Source organism: Nanorana parkeri, unplaced genomic scaffold, assembly GCF_000935625.1.
Source record: "Nanorana parkeri isolate BGI_ZX_2015 unplaced genomic scaffold, ASM93562v1 scaffold111, whole genome shotgun sequence".
In the NCBI taxonomy this organism is placed as follows: Eukaryota; Metazoa; Chordata; class Amphibia; order Anura; family Dicroglossidae; genus Nanorana; species Nanorana parkeri.
Genome location: NW_017306379.1, coordinates 1,151,989 through 1,172,953, shown reverse-complemented (window position 1 = coordinate 1,172,953; position 20,965 = coordinate 1,151,989). Strand labels below are relative to the sequence as shown.

The 20,965-nt window shown below is 40.8% G+C and overlaps 1 protein-coding gene across 5 annotated transcripts in view; it reads right to left on the bottom strand.

Moving 5' to 3' along the window:
• ADGRL2 (adhesion G protein-coupled receptor L2) overlaps positions 1-20,965 on the bottom strand; it is a 217,983-nt gene that overhangs the window by 63,125 nt on the left and 133,893 nt on the right. For 4 of the 5 annotated variants that reach the window (XM_018553129.1, XM_018553131.1, XM_018553130.1 and 1 more), the window contains exons 3-4: positions 19,649-19,758; positions 979-1,779 (exon numbers count right to left, since the gene is read on the bottom strand). In XM_018553129.1, the coding sequence (XP_018408631.1) occupies positions 979-1,779; positions 19,649-19,758 (911 nt within the window). Of the gene's footprint in view, positions 1-978; positions 1,780-2,675; positions 2,691-19,648; positions 19,759-20,965 lie in introns of all 5 variants that reach the window. The other variant, XM_018553128.1, reaches the window with a different exon arrangement.

Genomic DNA, 20,965 nt, shown 5'->3' with positions numbered 1-20,965 from the left:
CAACATCTGTCAGAGCAGTAACCTAAGATCAAGGGCATATTTCTTTCCTTTGGATGCAAGGCGTGACTTGCAAACATTGTCAGGGTTTAATACTTCAGCGGCATTGAGCCAAGTGTTCTATGTGCTGCGCGAACGTGAAAGCGTCATGAGTCATGCATCATTTCACTGTTCTGAATCCCGGACTAGTTCATGCACTGCTCCAAGGATTTGAAAGGACACAATGCATTACATAGCTAAATATTTTCACTACAAATAACGCCCACCGAGTCTATTCAAGTAGGAAAAAAAAATATATTTTTTAAATATTAATAATTTCAAAGCTGTGGTACTTCTCTTACCACAAATAAATTCAGTGGGTGTTTCATATAGTAACTATTTTTGCTCCTGTGTAATACTGTGGCAAATGGCAAGAGAATCTTTACTCTGTAATTTAAAAAAAAAAAAAAACTATTTAAACAAAACAGTAGGTGGGGAGGTCTTAAGGAATTCCTCATAAGATAAATCATTCACTCTCTTTACATTCAAAATATTTTTGACCGTGTGGACGTAGAAAAAACAAAATCATACAAAAATAAAAGAAAAATTATCTAGGTATGTACCTATTTTATGCTCAGTCTCACTATATCTTTATTTGTATATATCAAATTGGATTATTATTTTTACATTATCTTATATGAAAAACAAAATCTTTGTATCGTCATCCTTTATTTGCGTTATCTGATCCCACTACCTCATTTACAAAACAACTCTAAATCATCCTTGACCTGTATTTTAACCTGATATCTCTATTTTCAGGTATGTTGACTAAGACTTGTTAGAATACCAGTTTGCAGCACAAACTGAAAATTGCACTTACGTGGTGGGGGAAAGAAAATGTCAAAAGAAACAGAAATATAGATCAAACAAAAATCACAAACAGTACATAATTCATTGTTATCAACATTATGGGGATAGAAGAAGGAAAATTCAAGTTCTTACCTTGGGCTAAGTCCTGAAGAGTGAACTCTAGAGAGTATCGTAGAATGAAGTTGTTATTCCACACATACAGCTGGTTATCCCTAGGGTTGTAATCCACTGCGGCGATGTATTGATACTGATTGGGGAAAGGAATATCAACAGATTCTCCGCGGTTCAGCTTGGTGTTGAAGATGTAGTCAATTGCATTCTTTCCCGTTTCGCTTTCATTGTCTTGGTAGACTGACCGCACCACGTAGAGTACACCGCAAATCATAAAGGCGTTCGAGGCTGCCCGCTTGTCATAGGAAGTTTCGAAGGTGGCCTCAAATCGGAGAGTGTAAGGATTTAACTGGCTGATCACTATCATTCCATTGTTCTGTTCCGTCGCGTAGATCACCCACAGCCCGTTCTCGTCGACGGCCAAGTCGATATCAGTTTTTCCACCCCATCGATAAGGGGATGTGTCATGGTAATTGGCATAATTGATTATGGCCTCCCCACTCTTAATTCTAGTCCTCAAGTCAAACTTAACAATGTTTCTTGTCCTCTCCTTATTAAAAAACACAGCCCCATCATAAACCACAAATCCTGTGCCATCCACTCGGTTGGGAAGTTTATAGGTTGTAGTCTGTCGGAAATTCTGAAAATCTTGCAAAGAGGCGAATTCCATTAAAGTATCCGTACGGTACGGAGTCCAGGGCATAAAATAAATTTTATCTGCGGCTTGGAGGGGGTCTTTGCACCATGCACCCGCCTTCTGCTCTGCTTCATAAATATATGGAGAGTCCACCACTGTTTTCAACACCCCAGGGCAAACAAAAACTAGTAGAAAGTAGAAAGAGGATTATTAGTTTACAAAAGACATACTAAACGTTTAATGTCTCCCTCTTAACCACTTCCAGCAGCTACATTTTAAAGTAAAAAACAAAAAAAACAAAACAAAAACCTTAATTCTTAAAATTGAGAATGTGTACATTGACAGAGCCAAACTAAATATCTACTTCACTTACAACACAGCAGATTTAAGACAGCAATTTTCTGCACATTAAAATTATAAGTTGTCTAAGCCGAAAACCTGTTGGGCAATGAAAAACCACACACGGTTCTCGTGATGTTAGAAAGTGTGAATGGTTTTTCATTTGTGCGTTTACAAACATACATGGGCATTGAATCACATTTGGGAAAGGAAACATAAAGCTGGAACATCTCCGAGAAAAAACACAACATTTTTACAGCAATCGGGAGCTGGAAAAACAATAAAACAAAAAGGAAAAAAATAACTAACTAAATAACACAACTTGAACAATGGATGAAACAAAGCAGGGAGGCCTGAAAATGTGGCATGCTAAGGGAAAAGGAGTTAGGAAGCCAGGCAAAGTAAAAATAAATATAAATAAATATGAAAATTAAAAAAATACATTTTTGAGAAAACAAAAAAGTAAAACAATTAGGGGTTAAGGAAGAGAGCAAGAAAACATTTCCCACAATAAATGCATATACTGTGTCCCACCTATGTGACATATATATATCACAACATTTGTTTTATTTGTTTTTTATTTTTTTAAATTAGTCAACTTGTGTATGAGGTGTAGAAATGCAATCCTGCTGAATATAGAACTTCAGTGTTTAGGGATAAGGGGGGATCGAGAAGGTTAACATCCATATGGCACATAACAGGGAGCTGAAGGGGGTGGGATCGGGCTGTGTTATTTATTTACCTTTTTGCTCCACTTCTATTTTAAGCATTGGAAGAGAAAGTGAAAAGGGGTGCAAGGAGAAAAAAGAGAGATTAACATGAATGGACCATTTACTCGGTAGTGCAATCAGTACACACACACACACTAAAAGAAATCCGCCATATTGGATAAATGACGAGACTGGAACACCTAGTGAAAAAAAGAGCTGTTATACAATCAACGGTGAACCATATGAGTGGATACCCGACAACCTTCTAGTATGACAAGGGTGAGGAGGGCATGCATTAAAAACCAGATAATAAAACAGACTGGTCTCTAAACATAACTAATTTAATGTTCTGCTAAATGTAGAACTGTTAACTTCCCTGAGGCACAAAATGGCTGCCACAGAAGGAACCTCAGTCAGCTCAATAAATCCAAGTGGGGCTGGCTAACTGCATTGGTAAAATGAGTAAGTTCCAAGAGGCACAAAATGGCCACCCACAGGGAGTTCCATTATAAAGTCACCAAATCCAAGAGGACTAACGTTGGCTATGTCTACAAAATGGCTGCTTTTTCTTTTGGATGATGTTTTCCAAAACATATGAACACCAAACTCAAGTATGCTTACATACAAATCTAATACTGTAAATACTGCCATAGTAGCCAACCACATTTGCTTTCATTTAAAATCCTGCACAAGGAAAACAGTAAAATATGGTTAGTTACCAAGGACTCTCTTGCTTCCTCAGTTTTTAATCTAAAGCCCACTACTGTAAGGGAAATCCAAAGCCATGGGCCCTGGGGTCTTGGAAACAGATTTATAGGAGTTACAGATAATGTCCAAGGCTGGATAGTGTTGATACAGAAGACATGTGAAAAGCCTTCGGAGGACAACCCCAGGAAATAAAATTACCGGTAATACACAAAATGAAGATAGACATAGACATAGATGAGCAGAAGTCATTCCAAGATGTTCTTCATTTGTAGCATCGGGACATTTGGGGTTAACTGTGCAGTCCTAACAAATGATTGGGTAGGGCATGTTGCACATAGATTTTCCAACCTCTGAAGCTCTTGTTATCCCCTCCAAGAGGGTGTCCCTAAAAAGGTCCACTACCTTCCTGAATCTTGAAATTAAAGTCAGATGAAAGTGCATAACTACTGATGAACTACAGTACTTTCTCTCTCTCCCTTTCTCTCTAGGGATGCACCGATAGTAGTATCGATGCCGATTATACCGAGTATTTGGCTTCCTGATAGTAGGCAGCATGGCTTCCTGACCAAACAAGTGAAGCCTGCTTCCTAGCCAATCAGGAAGCTGGGAGGCGGGTCATGATGTGCCGTCCCCGGCTTCCCAATTGGTTAGGAAGAAAGCTTCACTTGTTGCTAGACAGCCTGGTTTCCTGAGAAAATCAGGAGGCCAATGGCACCTCATGACATGCCGCCCTCCTGGCTCCCCGATTGGTCAGGAAGCCAGGAAGCCTCTGAAGCTGGTGTTCTTTTGCTAGAACACTGGCTTCACAAGCAACGGGTCATGATTTGCTGCCCGACTTCCTGATATTGGGGGCACAATGCACTGGTACTCAGCATCGTCGAGTACCGAAAAAAAATAAGCGGTGCCCGTACTCGATACCAAAAAAACGGCATCAGTGCATCCCAAATCCCTCTCTTTCTTTCTCTGTCTATCTCTCAGTAATTCTCTATTGCATGATCCAATACGAACATTGCTGCCTCTGCTGACCCTTGCCAGAATCAGTAGCCATGATATGCAAGGTTGCTGCCGCTCTTGAATGTAAAGTGCAGCTCTAGCATTGTGACAAAATTGACACTGTATGGCGAGACATAATGATATATATATATATATATATATATACTTTACCTTATTATTTCTGTTTTGTAAAGCCTTCAAAACCCTGTTCCCTAATGTAAATATTTCTGATTTTTTTAAAATGTTATGGGAATTGGTCAAAAGGTAAAAAGGGATTCCTGGTGGACCCAATCAGTGATTTACCAACCTGCTACTGCTGTGCTAAAATCAGAAAGTTCAGACCTCACATGATCATGAGCTTGTACCTTCTGTACTCCTAAAAGCTGTGCTCTGCAACCTCCTCACCAATCTGATTTGAACTTCTAAAGCAGGTCTGACTTTGATGGCGTCTGTTCTGATCATTTTTACCTCACATTCTCTGCATGGGAGATGGAATGCGGAGGGTGTTCAAGCATCACCAGTAGGTGTGTGGCAAGATCACCAGATTACAGACAAAAGAGAGAGGACAGGTGCACTACAGTTATACCTTGATGAACATCTTAAAGTGGACCCATCATCAGATATATTATGTAGAGCACAGCATGCTCAGTAATGTGTCACTGTTCTACCTCTAAGTATTTACTACCTCTCACAGATATCACTATGTTTCCCTGGCAATGTCTTTGTATGCTTTTCTCTTCCAGACAGTGACATCTTTGTTTAGCCATTATTCAGGTTCACCATGTACTCCATGGATTGAGATGATGGTTTAGACATGACACAACCAGGTAAATCCAAGTGCCTGTGGTCACAAACGTCTGCCATAGATCAGCCACTCTTATCACATCATGTGACTGGCTACAAAAGTTGCAGCAGATCACTAGGGGGGAGAATGAAGAAATGTTTCCCCCTGTCTGTAGCAGACTGAATACAATATTTCAGCCTAGGCAAAGTCACTGACTGAGGGGCAGCTCTATGATAAAAAAGTGGGACTTTTCTGAGGAATGATCTAGTTGTATCATGTGACCGGATTCCACTGGGGTAGTTAATTGAAGCTTGTACCGTATCACTGGTGTCCCACCCAAGGTCCACCCCACCTGACACATCTCACCCAATCACAGGCTTTGTTGTAGAGATGTCTTGTATGTATGCCAAGGCTTAATTGGGACTATAGAGTATATTGAACTATGGAATGTACACAGAGATGCAGCATTACAGATTTTTTTTACTATTCAAAAATAAAAAAATGTTTTTGAGCAAGCACAGTGGAAATCTCAGCTGTAATACAATAAAACAGGTAATGGATATTACTTATGAAGTTGATGATTTTGCTCCTCTGCCTATGAATATCAGTGAAGCCAGAACTAGTTTGTAAAGCTTGAATTACCCTTAAAGAGGAGAGGCAGCTGGGTCTTTCATAGCACTTACACCGACACAAAAAAAAAAGGAGGATGAGTCCTTGAACAGTACAGATATATTTAGGTTTATTTATTTTAATGAATGTATTTTCTAGTAATATGCAAACTTACTGCTGTGTAAGCAACTTGTATTGCTTATTAATTTAATCTGAAGAATGCACCCAATTTATTTAAACTAGAAAGACACTTGAAGTCACTTTGTGTAAAAAGTTTAGATATATAGATCTAGATCTATATAGAGATAGATCTAGATCTATGTAGATCCAGATCTATATATACACTGGACAGAGAAATGGCAGCTAGAGCAGCTTTTCAATGAAGTCTGAAGTGATAATAGGAGGCACGCAGAAGCTAATAACAGGCGTCTTCTGACGTTTTCTTTTAGGCAGGGCCTTAGAAGACAGGTTCACTTTAAACTCCATTAGATAACAATGATCTACAATGCAGTCAATGTGTCCTTGGCTGACATCGTGCTGAACAAAACCGGTTGACGTTGGAAGTGTGAAAGAAAATGTTAGCTGATCAAATTTAAGAAAAAAATACATTGTATTCCAAACTAACTCCCACTGGCAGCAGAGTTTTGACTTAAAAAAATGTAAATGCATATTCCCCGTCACAATATTGTTCGTATGAAACGAATGCTAGCGTTAACCCATTCAAAATATTATGATAAGGGTTGTGTGCGGGTGAGATTGATTGAAAGGCTTGCAGCCTTGCCCCTTGCAAGATTCTCAGTTAAGGATTTCGAGATAAAAATGGCTGTTCAGGCGTCTTCTAAAGAAACAGGGGAAGCGGCTTTTGGCTGACAGCAGTAAGGAGGAGAATTTGGAGGAAAGACAGAAGCACCCAGCAGAAATGGCCTACATTGTGTGTGTGTGCAGACAAGGGGACACTTCTTGTTCTCATTATCCTGACATTGTGATGTGCGGCCCGCAGAAGGCTTACTCAGCGGAATCCAAAGGCAGACGTGTTAGTTTTTAAAAGTTTAAAGTGAACCTGCACTTTGACAGAGGAGCAACAAGTTCAGTAGATTGAAGCCAGAGAGCCAGAGAGTAATATACTGCAGCATATAAGTCCCTAGATGTGGCTGCTGTACCCGCCCCCCCCCCCCCTTTTATTTTAAACTGGTGATGCTGCCAGTAACACACCTACAGTCTTTGGATGGCAACACTTAGGTCCAATGCAGACCTGAGCAAATCTGGGCCACACATACCCATTTATTTCAATTGGGTAGATCCGCGTGGCAATCGCAGAAAAAAAGGTAAATGTACCTCTTTTTTTCTAAGAGGGCGAAGTGTCCATCAGTGTGGAAAATGGCTGCTAACATAGTGAGTTCCACTCTTGGTCAGCCACAGAAGGATAAAGACCCCTATACACCACCACCACCAATAATAATATTAAATCAACATTAACAGATAAAGCACATAGGTGCCTAAAACCTATCTATCTCTTATTTTTCCATGTGAAGGAGAAGGCAATGTTGGAGAAAAGGAAAATGCATTAAATGCCAGAACAATTCAAAGACATATCCTTATTTGCCAACCTCTCTCAGAATTATTCAGACCAGGAAAAAAAATTCTTCCAATAACTGCAGCGGGAAACCGCACCATCCGCCCGGCATGACTGGTGTGCCATTAGAAAAAAATGGCACCCACATCGCGATCGTGGGTGACGGGGACTCCGTGACAGTGCGGCATTGTGCATGATTGCCGCGCGGTCACAGATCGCCCAGGTGTGCACCGGGTTAGGTTCACACCTAGGCGATTTATCGTGCAGAATTAGCCGTATGATATCACACAGAACAGAGATTTGCATTCAAGTCTATAGAATCAGATTTTTGAATGGTTTTCATTAACTGTTACATCTCAGCACTGCTGATCTCCAGCCTCTTTCAGCCACTTCCTGTCTATGTGCACTTTCTCCAGAGTCTGCAGCATATCATTGCTCTGGACCAGCGTCTTGTTAGTGACAACAGTGGACAATGCCTGTGCAATGTTGTCAGTATGGTTTCTTGTAGCTTCAGTCAGGGAGACGATGCAGAAGAGCAAATAGAAGATGGTTGTCATCTCATAACAGGAAGTGCCTGAATTAGGACCTTGGCGGTAGGAACCCAAGGCGTTATTTTAATGAAAGGTGTAGATTTAAATTATGAACAAACATGGCCTGAAGTGTCACAATGGAATGTCTTCTGTTAAAAAAAAAGGAGGAAGGCTACAAAAAAATGTTTATTTTTCCCCATCCCGAAAATTGGAAGGAATGAATGCAATATGCCCTGATGTGTGACACTGCATATGATAATATCTCTACCCTTTAAGGCTTTTCAGTCGGGTGGGAAATACCAGGATTTTGCAGATAAAGATCTGCGGTTTAATTAAACAAGTGTGTCTTCTGATAAATCAGCAGAGGAGAGTTTGTTTCGCTGGGGATTTCCAGAAGGACAGCTGGACCGTCAGGCGAAGGGGATCTACCACCAAAGCTCACAATATAAATACAGCAAGGACATATTAATCCTGGGGATGAGCTAGCTGCGACAATGCTTACTGGCTTCTTTGATAAAGCAGTACAAAGTGCAATCGTTATCTACAAATAGCAACCAACATGAGTGACATGCGGGTTACTGCACCATATGCAGATTATTATTCCTATATACAACTCTCACAAAAAAAAAAAGAAAAAAAAAAAGACATACACACCTACCTGATATCAGTAACTGGGTAGAGTGCCAATCTGTGAATAAGATTAATAGTTTAGAGAATTGAGCCAATCTATTTGTTAATTGGCTGAACTAATATGAGATCAACCACACCCTCCTATTCTTTATAGTCAAGGAAGGTGCCATCTTAGCTTGTAATTGGATTGCAGCTACCATGGTGCTGCACCAGCTATGACACCAATCATTTGGTGGTACAAAAGGTGATGCTGAAGTGTTTCTAAAGCCAACTTTTTTTTGTTTGTTTGGATAGAGAAAGGGATGGTTAAAACCACTGGCGACACAGGAAGGAAGAAGAAATCTCCCAAATCTAATGAAAATGCCCTTATGAACTTGTTCATGCCAGCAGCACATATTACCTTGGGGCTGCTGGTGAGTGCTGTAAAGGAAGCAGTGCTATGTACATTTCACACTAACTTTTTTATTTTGGTCAAACTTAACTAGGAATGTCAAAATTAATGCCTATTTACTGCAGCATGTTGCAACACAGTGTAGTGGAAAAAAGGTACTGCATGTAACAGTGGTGGTGGTGTGAATGGACTTAATAGGAAACAAGGCCTATGCATTGGGACTGTGCTGGGCATGGATGCCCAAGGCTATTGTCTTGGCTACAGTGGCGTAACAACCGGGGGGGCAGCAGGGGCGCGGGCCCCGGGCGAAAAGTGAAGGGGGGGCGCCGGCCGAAAATGGCACTTTCGGCTAAATGCCAAAAGTGAAATTTTCCTGCCGTTTTGTCGGCGCGGCCGTGATTCCTTTCATCCCCGCTGGGACACAGAGCAGTGCCCAGCAGGGATGAAAGGAATCAGAGAGAAAATGACAGCCGGCCGAGCGCTGCGAGCGGCCGGTGTCTTTCCTCCCACACCGCTCGGCCTCCTATCACAGTGCAGCAGAGCGGTGTGGGGGCGGAGACAGCCAGCGCTGTCACAGGAGGCTGGGCTCTCCTCTTGCAGCCTCCTATGACAGTGTGTGTCAGAGAGGAGAACGGGTACAAGCACTCAGGGATCAATGATCGCTGAGTGTTTGTACATAATTGAGGACCTGGTATGTATACTATATCCCCAATTATGAATGAATGGGAGTGATCGATATCCCCTCCTGTTCATTCATAATTGTAGTTATAGTAAACATACCATGTTATCAATGAACAGGAACACTCATTCTGACAGAAATGCTGCACTCGCAGCCTTCCTGCCACACGAGAACGAGCACAGTGCTGTACTAGAACTCCTGTATTGGATGTGACAAAGTCAATAAAGATAACCTGTCACCTCCAAATGCTATCACACAGGGGCTTGTTAGCTCCTGTGTGATAGCAATAACGTTAAGTAAACAAAAATAGTCAAAAAATAATAATAAATAAAAATTTAAAAAAATAAAAGTTTCTAAAAAAATAAAATATTAAAATTTGAAAAATTTAAATAAAAACATGTGTGTGTGGGGGGGGGAGGTGCAGGGTACAGTTCCAGTGGTTGTTTATATAATGGGGGGGGGGAAACAAATTTCTGCCCCGGGCACCCAGAACTCTGGTTATGTCCCTGCTAGAAGATGTCTCCTCTATTCCTATTATTGTGGCAACTCAAACTGTTGAATCACTTCAATCTCAATTACAGTGGTTACCAGGACAGATAAAGTGAGGTTCTAACCCCTCACCACTTTTTGGTTGCAGTGGTCACCAGGACAGAGTGAGATTCTATTAAAAAAAAAGTTTGGGCTTTAGATGCACTTTAAAAAGGCATGAAGGTTCAAAGCAGTCTATGCTCCCTATATCGTTCAGTTGGGCTTGTACAGGCTCTTAAAGTAACCTCCACACAGAGAAAAACTGAAACTTTGCTCATCACCACTCTTGGACATATGGGCACATAGAATGCCACATCAGTGTTAATATTAAATAGATAACTGTTGCTCACTGGACACAACAGATACCTCAAGAATCTGACAGCTGCAGATTAATCAGAAAAGGTGTAGCAATTCGGGTGAAAACACACACCTGATAATAGCCAGCGGTATAACCAGGATTGTTCGTGATGAAAAGATTATGTGTGGGTTAACAATCCTTTCCCACGCTCAACTCCTGAAAGCTCATTTCTGATTAGCTGCACTGGATAAATACACATTGCTGCACTTTGCACTACTTAATAAAGATTACCTAAAAGAAAAAAAAATATTGCTAATGTGTTAAAAAGTCGAATTGCGAAGTGTGCCATATTTTATTATTTTGCACAAGCCAGTTTCAAACCTAAGGGACAATTAATCTTTTGTTCATTAAGCCGGTAGCTCCGGCCTTCCCAGTCAGGAATAAAACCTGCTCCAGTGATTATTGTAATGAGCCCAATTCATGACAGCTTGATGAATGCCCTACGATATTAACAAACCCTTGTATTCAATAGTTATTATCGTATGGAAGGTAGATGCTCACATCCATAATAATGCACATGGAAAAAATCCTATGTCGGATCCATAAAAATGCAATAAAACAATTAAGGTTTGTCTACTTAGAGAAGCATTTATTTTAGCACTTTGACTTGAATATTAGGGTAAACAAACAGTATGAACGGTTAATCAATGCAGGGAATTTACGGAATGGTGTAACCCGAGGACCCCTCAGTTGGAACAGGACTGGCAAATGGCATGAACACTTGAAATGTATGAAGTGCACCTGTCACAAAGGGGCAAATAAAAGGCAGCCATTTTGTAAGGTATGTCAAAATCATGGCAGTTATGTTTATTAAAAACCCAGCAACGTCACTCAACTAAAAGGTGAAGGCAGCCATTTTTAGGGTACCTTACAGCAATATATCTGAAGCGGAAACTGTTTTAGATAAGCGTAAGGGATGGGTAAAACCCGGTCAGGTTTTTTTTTCTGTGTCCCATGGAGGGTAAATTCTCTTCACTTACTGTCTTCTACACACACCACAGAAAGTGGAAGGAAATCCCCCTTGGACAGTTGTCACTGGAACAAGTATCCCGACTGAAGGCTTTCATCTCTATTCTTGTTCTGGTGGCAACTCAAAATTTTAATGTTTTCCTCACTTTCTGTCCCAGTAACAATGGTCACCAAGACAAATACAGATGGAGAATACCCCCAGCTGGGATTAACCTCTTGCCGCCCACCCGTAGTAAAAAAACGGACGGACGGCACTGCTGCATCTGCGGGTTGCCGTCTCCAGACGGCAATTTTTTTCTGCTCGCACGCGCCCCCTTGCGGGCACGCACGGGCAGAAAAGAACCGATCAATGCACACACCCGTTTTGTCTATTTATGCACATTAATAGGCTTAATGTTCAGAAAACAAGGGTCTCTGTTTAACCCTTAGTAACCAATCAGATCCAAGCCTTCATTTCTCTAGTGCAGGTTATAAAATGAAAGGAAGAATCTGACTGACCTGCTATTGGAAACACAGAAACTTTTAGACCTTTTTGATACATGAGGTCTCCTGACATCATTGAGGCACACCATGTAGGCAGCCATTTTGAACAATGAAGCTTTATTTAGGAAGATGTAATCGTTTGGCTAGGAAATAAGGACACCATAGACAACTAAAAGGATGTGGCTGTACCTAGTAAATTGATGGCATCCTTATACAGATTTTTCTCACAGCAAAATGGCTACCTACACAGTTTGTGGGGACAAGGAAGCCTTAAAAGGAGATGTCCACTTTCTGATTATTAGAAACTATTCTATAGAAATGTTTTAACTGATATTCTTTGAATCATGTTTTTCTTTTTACCAAGCTACAAAAGGTTTTAATTAGATACAACTTAGTAGCTCATGTTGTGACAAGAGTGGGCGATGCCTTTTGTGGGTCCTGTAATATTACAGGATGTCACAGTAAGAAGATGACACAATGGGGAGTGCTCCAGGGCATCTCCAACACAAGTAATTACTGGATTAGGTGCTGGTTTCTATAGCTATAAGACACAATAGATAACATGTAGGTGGTAGGTGGACATCCCTTTTAAGAGGTGACTAAAGGGTGACTAAAGACTCAAGTCTATACCACGTTTGTGCACATACATACTTCATGTAATTAAATTAACACAAGGATACACTCCATGCATAAGGAATCCTGTGTACAGCCACTAGGAAAAAAAGGATATCCTGATTGCTAAAATAAAATTAGATGTGAATGTTAATAGGTAATTGACAATATTTGAGGAAGCATACAAACCTTCTCCATTGCATGGATAACATACAATTGGCAGCCCAGTTGACATAAAAAGCAAACTGAAGTCTTTTCACACCTGAATTAGGGTCAACTAATCCCAAAACAGATAATTCATTTAGGACCAGCACACAGGACCATCCATTAGCCTCTTACATCTCTCATGGACTCTAATGATGGTGTCTCATTGTGGGTGTTGGTCTCTACCCTCTAACAAAGCTTGCAGGTGGTAACCCTGCAAATTTGTTTGTTTCTGCATTATGGAGAATCTATTTGATGTCTGCAAACAGCAAGTGGATTGAAAAAGAAATGTATATAGTAATATCATTGGAGCCCATGAGTGTTGTAATAAGCCAAGCATGGGACCAAAACTTGCTGGCAGTCACATCAATTTTAGGTGCATGAAAGTGTATGAAAAGCCCAAACATTTTTAGTTTTAGATATAGTAGAGAAGGTTAAAATCCTTGTCCGTTTACTTATATTTTAAATCTCTCAAAAGAGAATTGACATCTGTCATAGTAACAGGTTGTCACCCATTGGAGGATTTTCCATCATCTTTGACACTGGTGACAAATCAAATGTTTTGGTGACAATAGCCACCAAGAAAAATAGAGGACCAAACCTACCTAACAGGGACACAAACAGCAATACAAGTTTGACAAAAGGATACAACCCTTCCCTGCACTATCCAAAACAAAAAAACACATTGCTTTTACATACACTTTATTATTTAAGGGTGCCTGACATGATGCACATATTTGGGTTGGCTTTTGCTTGTCTTCTCATGAAAACAGCAGCTGTCTGGCTGTCTTTAGCTTCAAAATGTAGACTTGGGCCCATTGGTTGGCAGCAAGTTAAGTCCAAATCTCTACATACTCTGGGGTAGTGAAGACAAGCAGTAAAGCCACAGGATTACATTGAGTGCCAAGCAACTAGTATTTTAATAAGAAGGTCAGCCTTGGAAACCCATGTTTTTCTAAGGAATTCCTTAAGGTCACACACTACAAATGGAAGACCCTTGGTGGCAAAGAATACTTGCTTATACCATTAGCTAAACTCTCAACACTCTGTTTACATAACCAAGATAGACTCAACAAGTAGTCCATATCGGTAGTGCCATCAATAAGAAAAAAAATCAACTGAAATATCCTATACAGTTACCATGTTCAAGATAACAAAAAAAAGATATAACTTCTTCCTAAGACAAGCACAGCTCTGTTTTCTCTGTATCACAATATTTTATGTCAGCTCTATTTTGTGAAACACCTAATGGTTCTCTTTATGGTTCATAACTCCCCCATATATAAAAAGTCTGCCGCCCAGTGTCCAATCCAATTATTGCTGTCCTTCTGATAATGCTAGTTGCCTGTCTGTTGAGCTAACCCACTCCACTGCCTTTGCTACTTTGAGTCTCTGACTCAGAACAAGCATGTAGACTTTCGGTTGCAGGGGGTTTGCAACAAGCAAGAGTACATTTTCTGAAGTAGTTAGACAAAGACAGTCTCCAATTTTCTCTCATGAAGGATTTCTATTAAGTTCGGGTTTTTTTAGGGCTCTTGTAAATTGTGAACAGGGCCTATACGATCCACCAGAAACAAGAGACCTTACAAAACTGAGGGTTGAAGGAACAAAATTATAGGCTTATATTTTCATGGGAGTGCTGCCCATGAAGAACAGATGCCATGTCCTGAGAGGTCACTGAACCCAGTGAACTAATAGGCTGTGATCTATTAAGCCATCACAAGACATATGCCTCAGGCCTTTTACATACCATAGGGTTTACAGTAGTGTCTGTACTGTGGTCATGTCACTTTTCAGTAGTCAAACTGGTACAAAGGAGAGGTGAGCAGAATGGTAGAAATTGACTTTTCTTCCCTCGGTTACCTCTCTTTCTAGCAGCTTCACAAAACACTAGTGCTACTCAGCAGAGTTATGGAAACATAAAACCCAAAAGTGCCAAGGTTTCAAATGCATTTTTTTTAAAAGCACTTAATCCCACTGGTCACAGAGAAAATCTGCTTTCCATATCACCCTCCTTTGTGGCATTATCCCTACTTAAGGGCCCCTTTACATTTGCCTGTGATGCAACACGTTTTTCTTGCCACAGATACACATGCGGACAGTCAAAGGTTAACTGACATCTATGTAGGCTTTTCCAATCAGTAATATAGTGATGAATGGGAGAAAACATACATTTTATTTTTGTGAAAGTAGGTTTCAGGGCCTGAATAAAAAGGTTGCACATGGTAATGAGTGTTAGGCAGGGCCATCTTTAACGCAGGGCAAAAGGGGCAGTCGCCCAGGGCCCAATCATTGTTGTGGGGCCCAAAGCAGCTGCCCCTTCAGCCCACATAAGAAAAACACATGCACGGCTGGCAGCCTCACCTGTGTAGGCAATGGGGCTGGCACCAGCCCTGCCCCCTGTCTGTGTACACAGCATCGGTGCTCTACAGACAGGAGGCTACATACAGCAGCATAGACGTGGCTCTGGGCTCTGCCCACTATCTACTCGGCCCCGCCTCCCACTCTCCGTTCTCTGCTCTCCTGTGTTGTCCATAGTGGAGTTTGGAGTGTGACTGTTTGAGGTTGGGGACAGGTGTCTTTTATACTGATAACAAGTTCAAACAGGTGCCATTGATACAGGTAATGAGTGCCGGACAGAGGAGCCTCTTAAAGAAGAAGGTACAGGTCTGTGAGAGCCAGAACTCTTGCTTGTTTGTAATTGACCAAATACTTATTTTCCACCATAATTTGCAAATAAATTGGTTCCAAATCAGCCAATGTGATTTGTCTGGATTTGTTTTCTCATTTTGTCTCTCATAGTTGAGGTCTACCTATGATGCCAATTACAGGCCTCTCTCATCGTTTTAAGTGGGAGAACTTGCACAATTGGTGGCTGACTAAATACTTTTTTGCCCCACTGTAAGTATGCAGAATCACCCTATGGTGAATAAATACATTAGGTATTTTTTCACTATATATTGTATTTATTCACCATAGGGTGATTCTGCATACTTATATATTGATTTCACATGTAGATTATTATTAGATTGCATGTGTAGTTGGTCTATAAAATGCATTGCACTTTTATAATTCACTAGGGATGCTACTGCACCGATACCGATACCTGCACAGCCCGTCTGAGACCCCGTACACAGCCCTCCGGAGATCCCGTATAGTGCTCCTGAGACACCACACAGCTTCCCACCAGGATATTGAATATCCTGGCTCTCTCTCCTGGCTCTCTCATTGCTCTTTCTCCTGGCTGTCTCTCACTATCCCCTGGCTGTCGCTCCTGTCTCTCCTCTTTCTCTCCTGTCAAGTCTCTCCTCACTCTCTCTCCTAGCTGTCTCTCCTCACTCTATCTCCTAGCTGTCTCTCTCCTGGCTGTCTCGCCTCATTCTCTTCTCTCTCCCCTTGCTTTCTCTCCCCTTGCTTTCTCCCCTGTCTGTCTCTCCTCGTTCTCTCCCATGTCTGTCTCTCCTCCCTCTCTCCTCGTTCTCTCTTGTTTATTCTAAAAAAAGTTGCAGTGTGGTGCTAGACTGTTCGGGATTCGCTTGAAGAAAAAGCAGCAACCCTTGCAGCACCATTCTGTTTACTATGCGTTCGGCATCACATAGTGTTGCCCCCACCTCTTCCGTATGCTGCTGTTAGGGCCGGGAGGGGGGCCCAAGAAATTGTTTGCCCAGGGTCCAATAACTATTAAAGACGGCCCTGGTGTTAGGACAGATTTACACCTATGTGCACGTGTTGTAATGCATGGCCCACAAAGGACATACATCATGCATGTGTTTGAGGGTTCTCTTATTAATTTCTAATGGGTCCCCAGTGAGAACCCATGCAGTAAACAAGGTATCTGACACTAGTGATGGGCTCGGGCGTGTTCGCAGCTCCACGTGCCCAGCCCGCCAGGAAGCTGACAGCGCCAATCACAGGCACAGAGACATTTCCCGATCTCTGCAGCTGTGGACTGGGATAACGTCTCAGTACCTGTGATTGGCGCTGTGTCGCTGTCAGCTTACTGGCGGGCTCGGCACGTGGAGCTGCAAACACGCCCATCACTACCTGACACCTTTAGAGGGCCCATTCAGACTGAGGCATTTGCATTATACTTTGTTTTTCAGTGTGTTTCTCAGCTGTGTTGTGGGGTGTTGACATAGACCTCAACAGGCCATATGATGCATCCCGGTGCTCAAAAAAAATGCCTAGGAAGTATTTCTGATAAAGCACTGCATTGCAGCGCATAGATAAAAGCAGATACAATTCTCAACTTTGGGGGACACACAACACATGCATTGTAGCAAGTTACAACAAGGGTTTTAAAACGCATATGTGAATGTGTGCACTCACATATGAAAAAACACATGCACTTTGTTGCAGTGTGCCGAGAAAAAAAAAAAGGCGGGGGGTACATTTTTGGGTGCATGGACACTTGAGAACCCATTGAAAATGAATGTGCACAGGTAACCCAACATGCATGAAACACATGCAAATTGATGTAAACAGGCCCTTTCGCTGCAGGCACACGTAACCACCCTCCCTGTAGTTTAGAACGGACACTTTAAGATGACAGGTCAACTTTAGAAGGCAATAGTATTCCCTCTGCAAATATGAGCCCTTGCTTCACTTGAGTCTTTGTACTTTCTGCTGACATGCAAGAATGCTTGGCTGGTCATTTTTATTCTTAACAGAATATTTCCTTAAAGCAACTGAAATTAGGTTCCTGTGATGAAAAAAAATGTATCAAAAGTAATAATTTTCTACAATTATATACACTCAATGAGCACGATGCAGGTCGGTTTTCTTCAAACATATTTCCAAATACTGGCTAAAAGGAAATAAGGTTACAGCTCTAATTAAGCATAGAAAAAAAAACAGAATCTACAGTCTGATGGTAATACAAAACAAATGATGCAATGAAACAATGTAGGGCTTTGGGCTAACTCATACCTGGCTCATTGGAGGATAGGTCTTTTACTTTGATCAACAAAATAAAAGTGGACATCAGACTCCAATTTACTACAATGATTTGAGGACCAGATTTACTATTGTGTAGATGCAGGAAAAGTGAACCTGGGTTCAAACAACCAATCAATTCAAGAGGCTCTGTTATTTATTTAATCCTTCCATATATGATAGGATGTTTGACGTGAACACAGGAGAACTTCACCTTACCTTATATTTAACTGGGTCCAGGAGCATTTCACTTTATCTCCTGTTATACAGTAATTAGCCCTTCAGAAAGGGAGCAGCATCTTACACGGGAAGCAGGAATAAATATTAGGCTCCACCTAAGTGGACAAGTAGCTTTATATAAAAAAGGAATCTATATTAGCAGATCTACATCTGTCAAAAAAAGAACTATTTAAATAAAATTCTGGTATTGGTGAGATCAACACAGTTTTTAAAATTACTTCATAAACTGAAAAGTCTTGATTGCATAAATATTCACCCCCTTTGTTTTGGAACCCCAAAATAAGTTTTTGAATTGCCTTTATAAGAAGCAATAGTTAAAAGGTCCAATTGTGTGCAATTGTGTGCAATTCAGGTGTCACATGACCTCAAAAAAATCACACCTCTTTCTAGAAGGCCCAAGAGAGTGTACTAAATAAACGGCATCATGATGACTAAGAAGCTATCAAAACAAATCAGGGATAAAATGTCTAAATAGTACCCAATCAGGCAGGTTAATAAATAAAAATAAAAACTTTATGTGCAACAGTCAAATTCAATATTAAAAGTGGAATGAATAACACAAAAACAACTCAACTAGACAGTGATTGACCAAAATTCCAAGATCAAGCTGGGAGAGCATTAGAGGAGCAGCCAAGAAGTCAATGGTAATTCTAAAAGAGGTCCACAGGTGAGATGGGAGAAATAACTTGGAAGCTCTACATAGCTAAGCTTTGTGTTTAGGGATGGGAAAAAAAAGTCATTACTAGAAAATGTAAAATCCAAAACCGTTTTAGAGTTTGCCAGTGATAGACACTGGAAAAACGGTAAAGGTTCTGCTCTCTGAGAAGAACACATCATAACTTTCTGGCTTTAGCAGAGCCCCAACAATGATAATCACCTTGTAGCTCTCATCCAACCTGACAGAACTAGAGGATGCTTGCAAGGGATATAAATTTGGGACAGACCTCTAAAAGTTTTAGGTAAATCCAAATGGTGGTTTTACCAAATAAGTGAGCCAAGGGTGAATATTTATGCAATGCATACTTTTTTTTTTTTTTTTTACACTTATTAGAATAAAAATATATTGTACCTTTTAAGCTTTAATTAGGATGTTTAAACCAGATGGTAAATATGCTATGTAAATCTATTTTCATTTAAGCTATAATACTATATCCCTATAATCCAGGGATAATAAATGCTAAAGTACATACATTTATGTTATTTATTATTTAGGAAGGGTATTATAATAAATCGGCAGCAGGGACTTATTTTTTGTTTTTTTTTGCAAAGAAGAGCAGTGACAAGGTAAAACTTCTCCACCTACCATCACCTGCTCTGCTTTGATTTACAGTTTACCGAAAAAGATTTTGCTCAGAACACTAATGCAGTTCCGGAATTGAGGGATTTGTCTCAGCCAAACTTAATAAAATGCACAAAGAGATCGGCAGCAGCAGGTAGCTGCTCAAGCAAACTCACGAATGAAGTCAGAGTCAATACCTTCTTTAGGAAAGTGTGAGCCAAATCAAGTTGTTCGGGCCCAGCATCAGGCATATGTAGACATTTCTGTCTGGCACCCAGAACTGCTAAATCTGGTATGTTTTCTTGAAAAACACAAGTTCCTGAAAGCAAACACTTAGAGGCTGCAGGAAGACTCATGGCTAGCGCAGCAGGGTAGGTTCTCGCCTGTCCTCCATGCAGAATGGTTCAGAATGTCAGAAATAGTATGTGTTGTGAGAATTTGGCATTAGAAAAACAATTTTATTTATTTTTTACACAAAAGGGACAATCAGGTTTACTTACTGTATGGGACACATTCATATTGGACTTCCAGGTACTTGTACGTCCCCGGACATGGGTCAGGGAACACGTCCGAACCTGTGATTACTACACACTGCGTTCTATTGTTACACCTGGAACAAGAAAACAAAAAAGCCCATTAATTAGCTATAAATCAAATATCATGCCGTCTGAGGAAGAACAATAAAGGCCGTTTATGTTCATAACTAGGTAAAAACAAGAGAAGAATTAGTGTAGGAGAATGCAAAGTAGTGTGTGATCCCCATGACAAAAGGGATCATTACAAAGGCCCCAACAAGATAAATGGTCAGGAAAACAGAAATATAAAGTTTCTCCCTATTAGGATGGAATGCTGGGACATTGGCTCCAATGGGCAACAACAGTTAGTTCGTCATGTGTTACACTTTAGTGTAACATCTTGCATCTTTCTAATGCAGAGAAGTACAGGTGTCCTGTCAATCCCATTTAGGAGACTGGAAAGAACACCAACAGTTTACAAAAGGTTTCCCCACAATAGGGGATGTTACTGTTGTACACATCATTAGATTTGTTAGAGATTTGGCAATGGAAACATATGTCCAAATGAGTAGATTTATACACTAGGCAAGAAGCAAAGTACACCACTCCACATGTAGGAAAAAAAACAGTGGTTGTTCAAAGACTTCACACGCAAAGTTGTACAACTGCCAACTTAACATGTCCACTCTTTGAGGAGATCTTCATTAACTGTTGGAAACAACTGCTTCTCAAATTGAGCAATGCTGGACCATTACATGTGCACTTAAAAAAGCAAATGCATATAAACCTTCTATTTCTTGACCAGACCTTTATCAGCGCCATCTATGTTTAAGGTGTATATAAATCCAAAAATGTCTACTCCTAGGTTAAAACCTTTATCAATTTTTTTGGCCACCTGCATCCCATTGGGGGGATTTCACTTCCTGTCCGAGAGACGACTGGAAGAAAGACAAAATCTCGCTAATGTAAAGCAAGACTCCTTTTAGACAGCTGCAATGAAAACAGGTTCCCCCCAACCCAAGATCTTCACTGAATTCTGTTCCAGTAGTAATCGTACATTTTGGGATCTTTTTTTTATCATTTTCTGCCCCGATGAGATGGATCAAGAGCCAATAGTGAAGGTTTTGTTTTTCTGTCCATACAAACGTTGAGATTTTCACCACTATGCCGCATAGCACAGTTCTGCTCGGCAGGGAACAGAACCTGACCTTTCTCTGCTGCAGTCTCACTCTTACTTACAGGCCAGTATGTATATCCCCCCCCCCCCCCCCCCCCCCCACCCCACGCGTGCAGCAAAAAAAC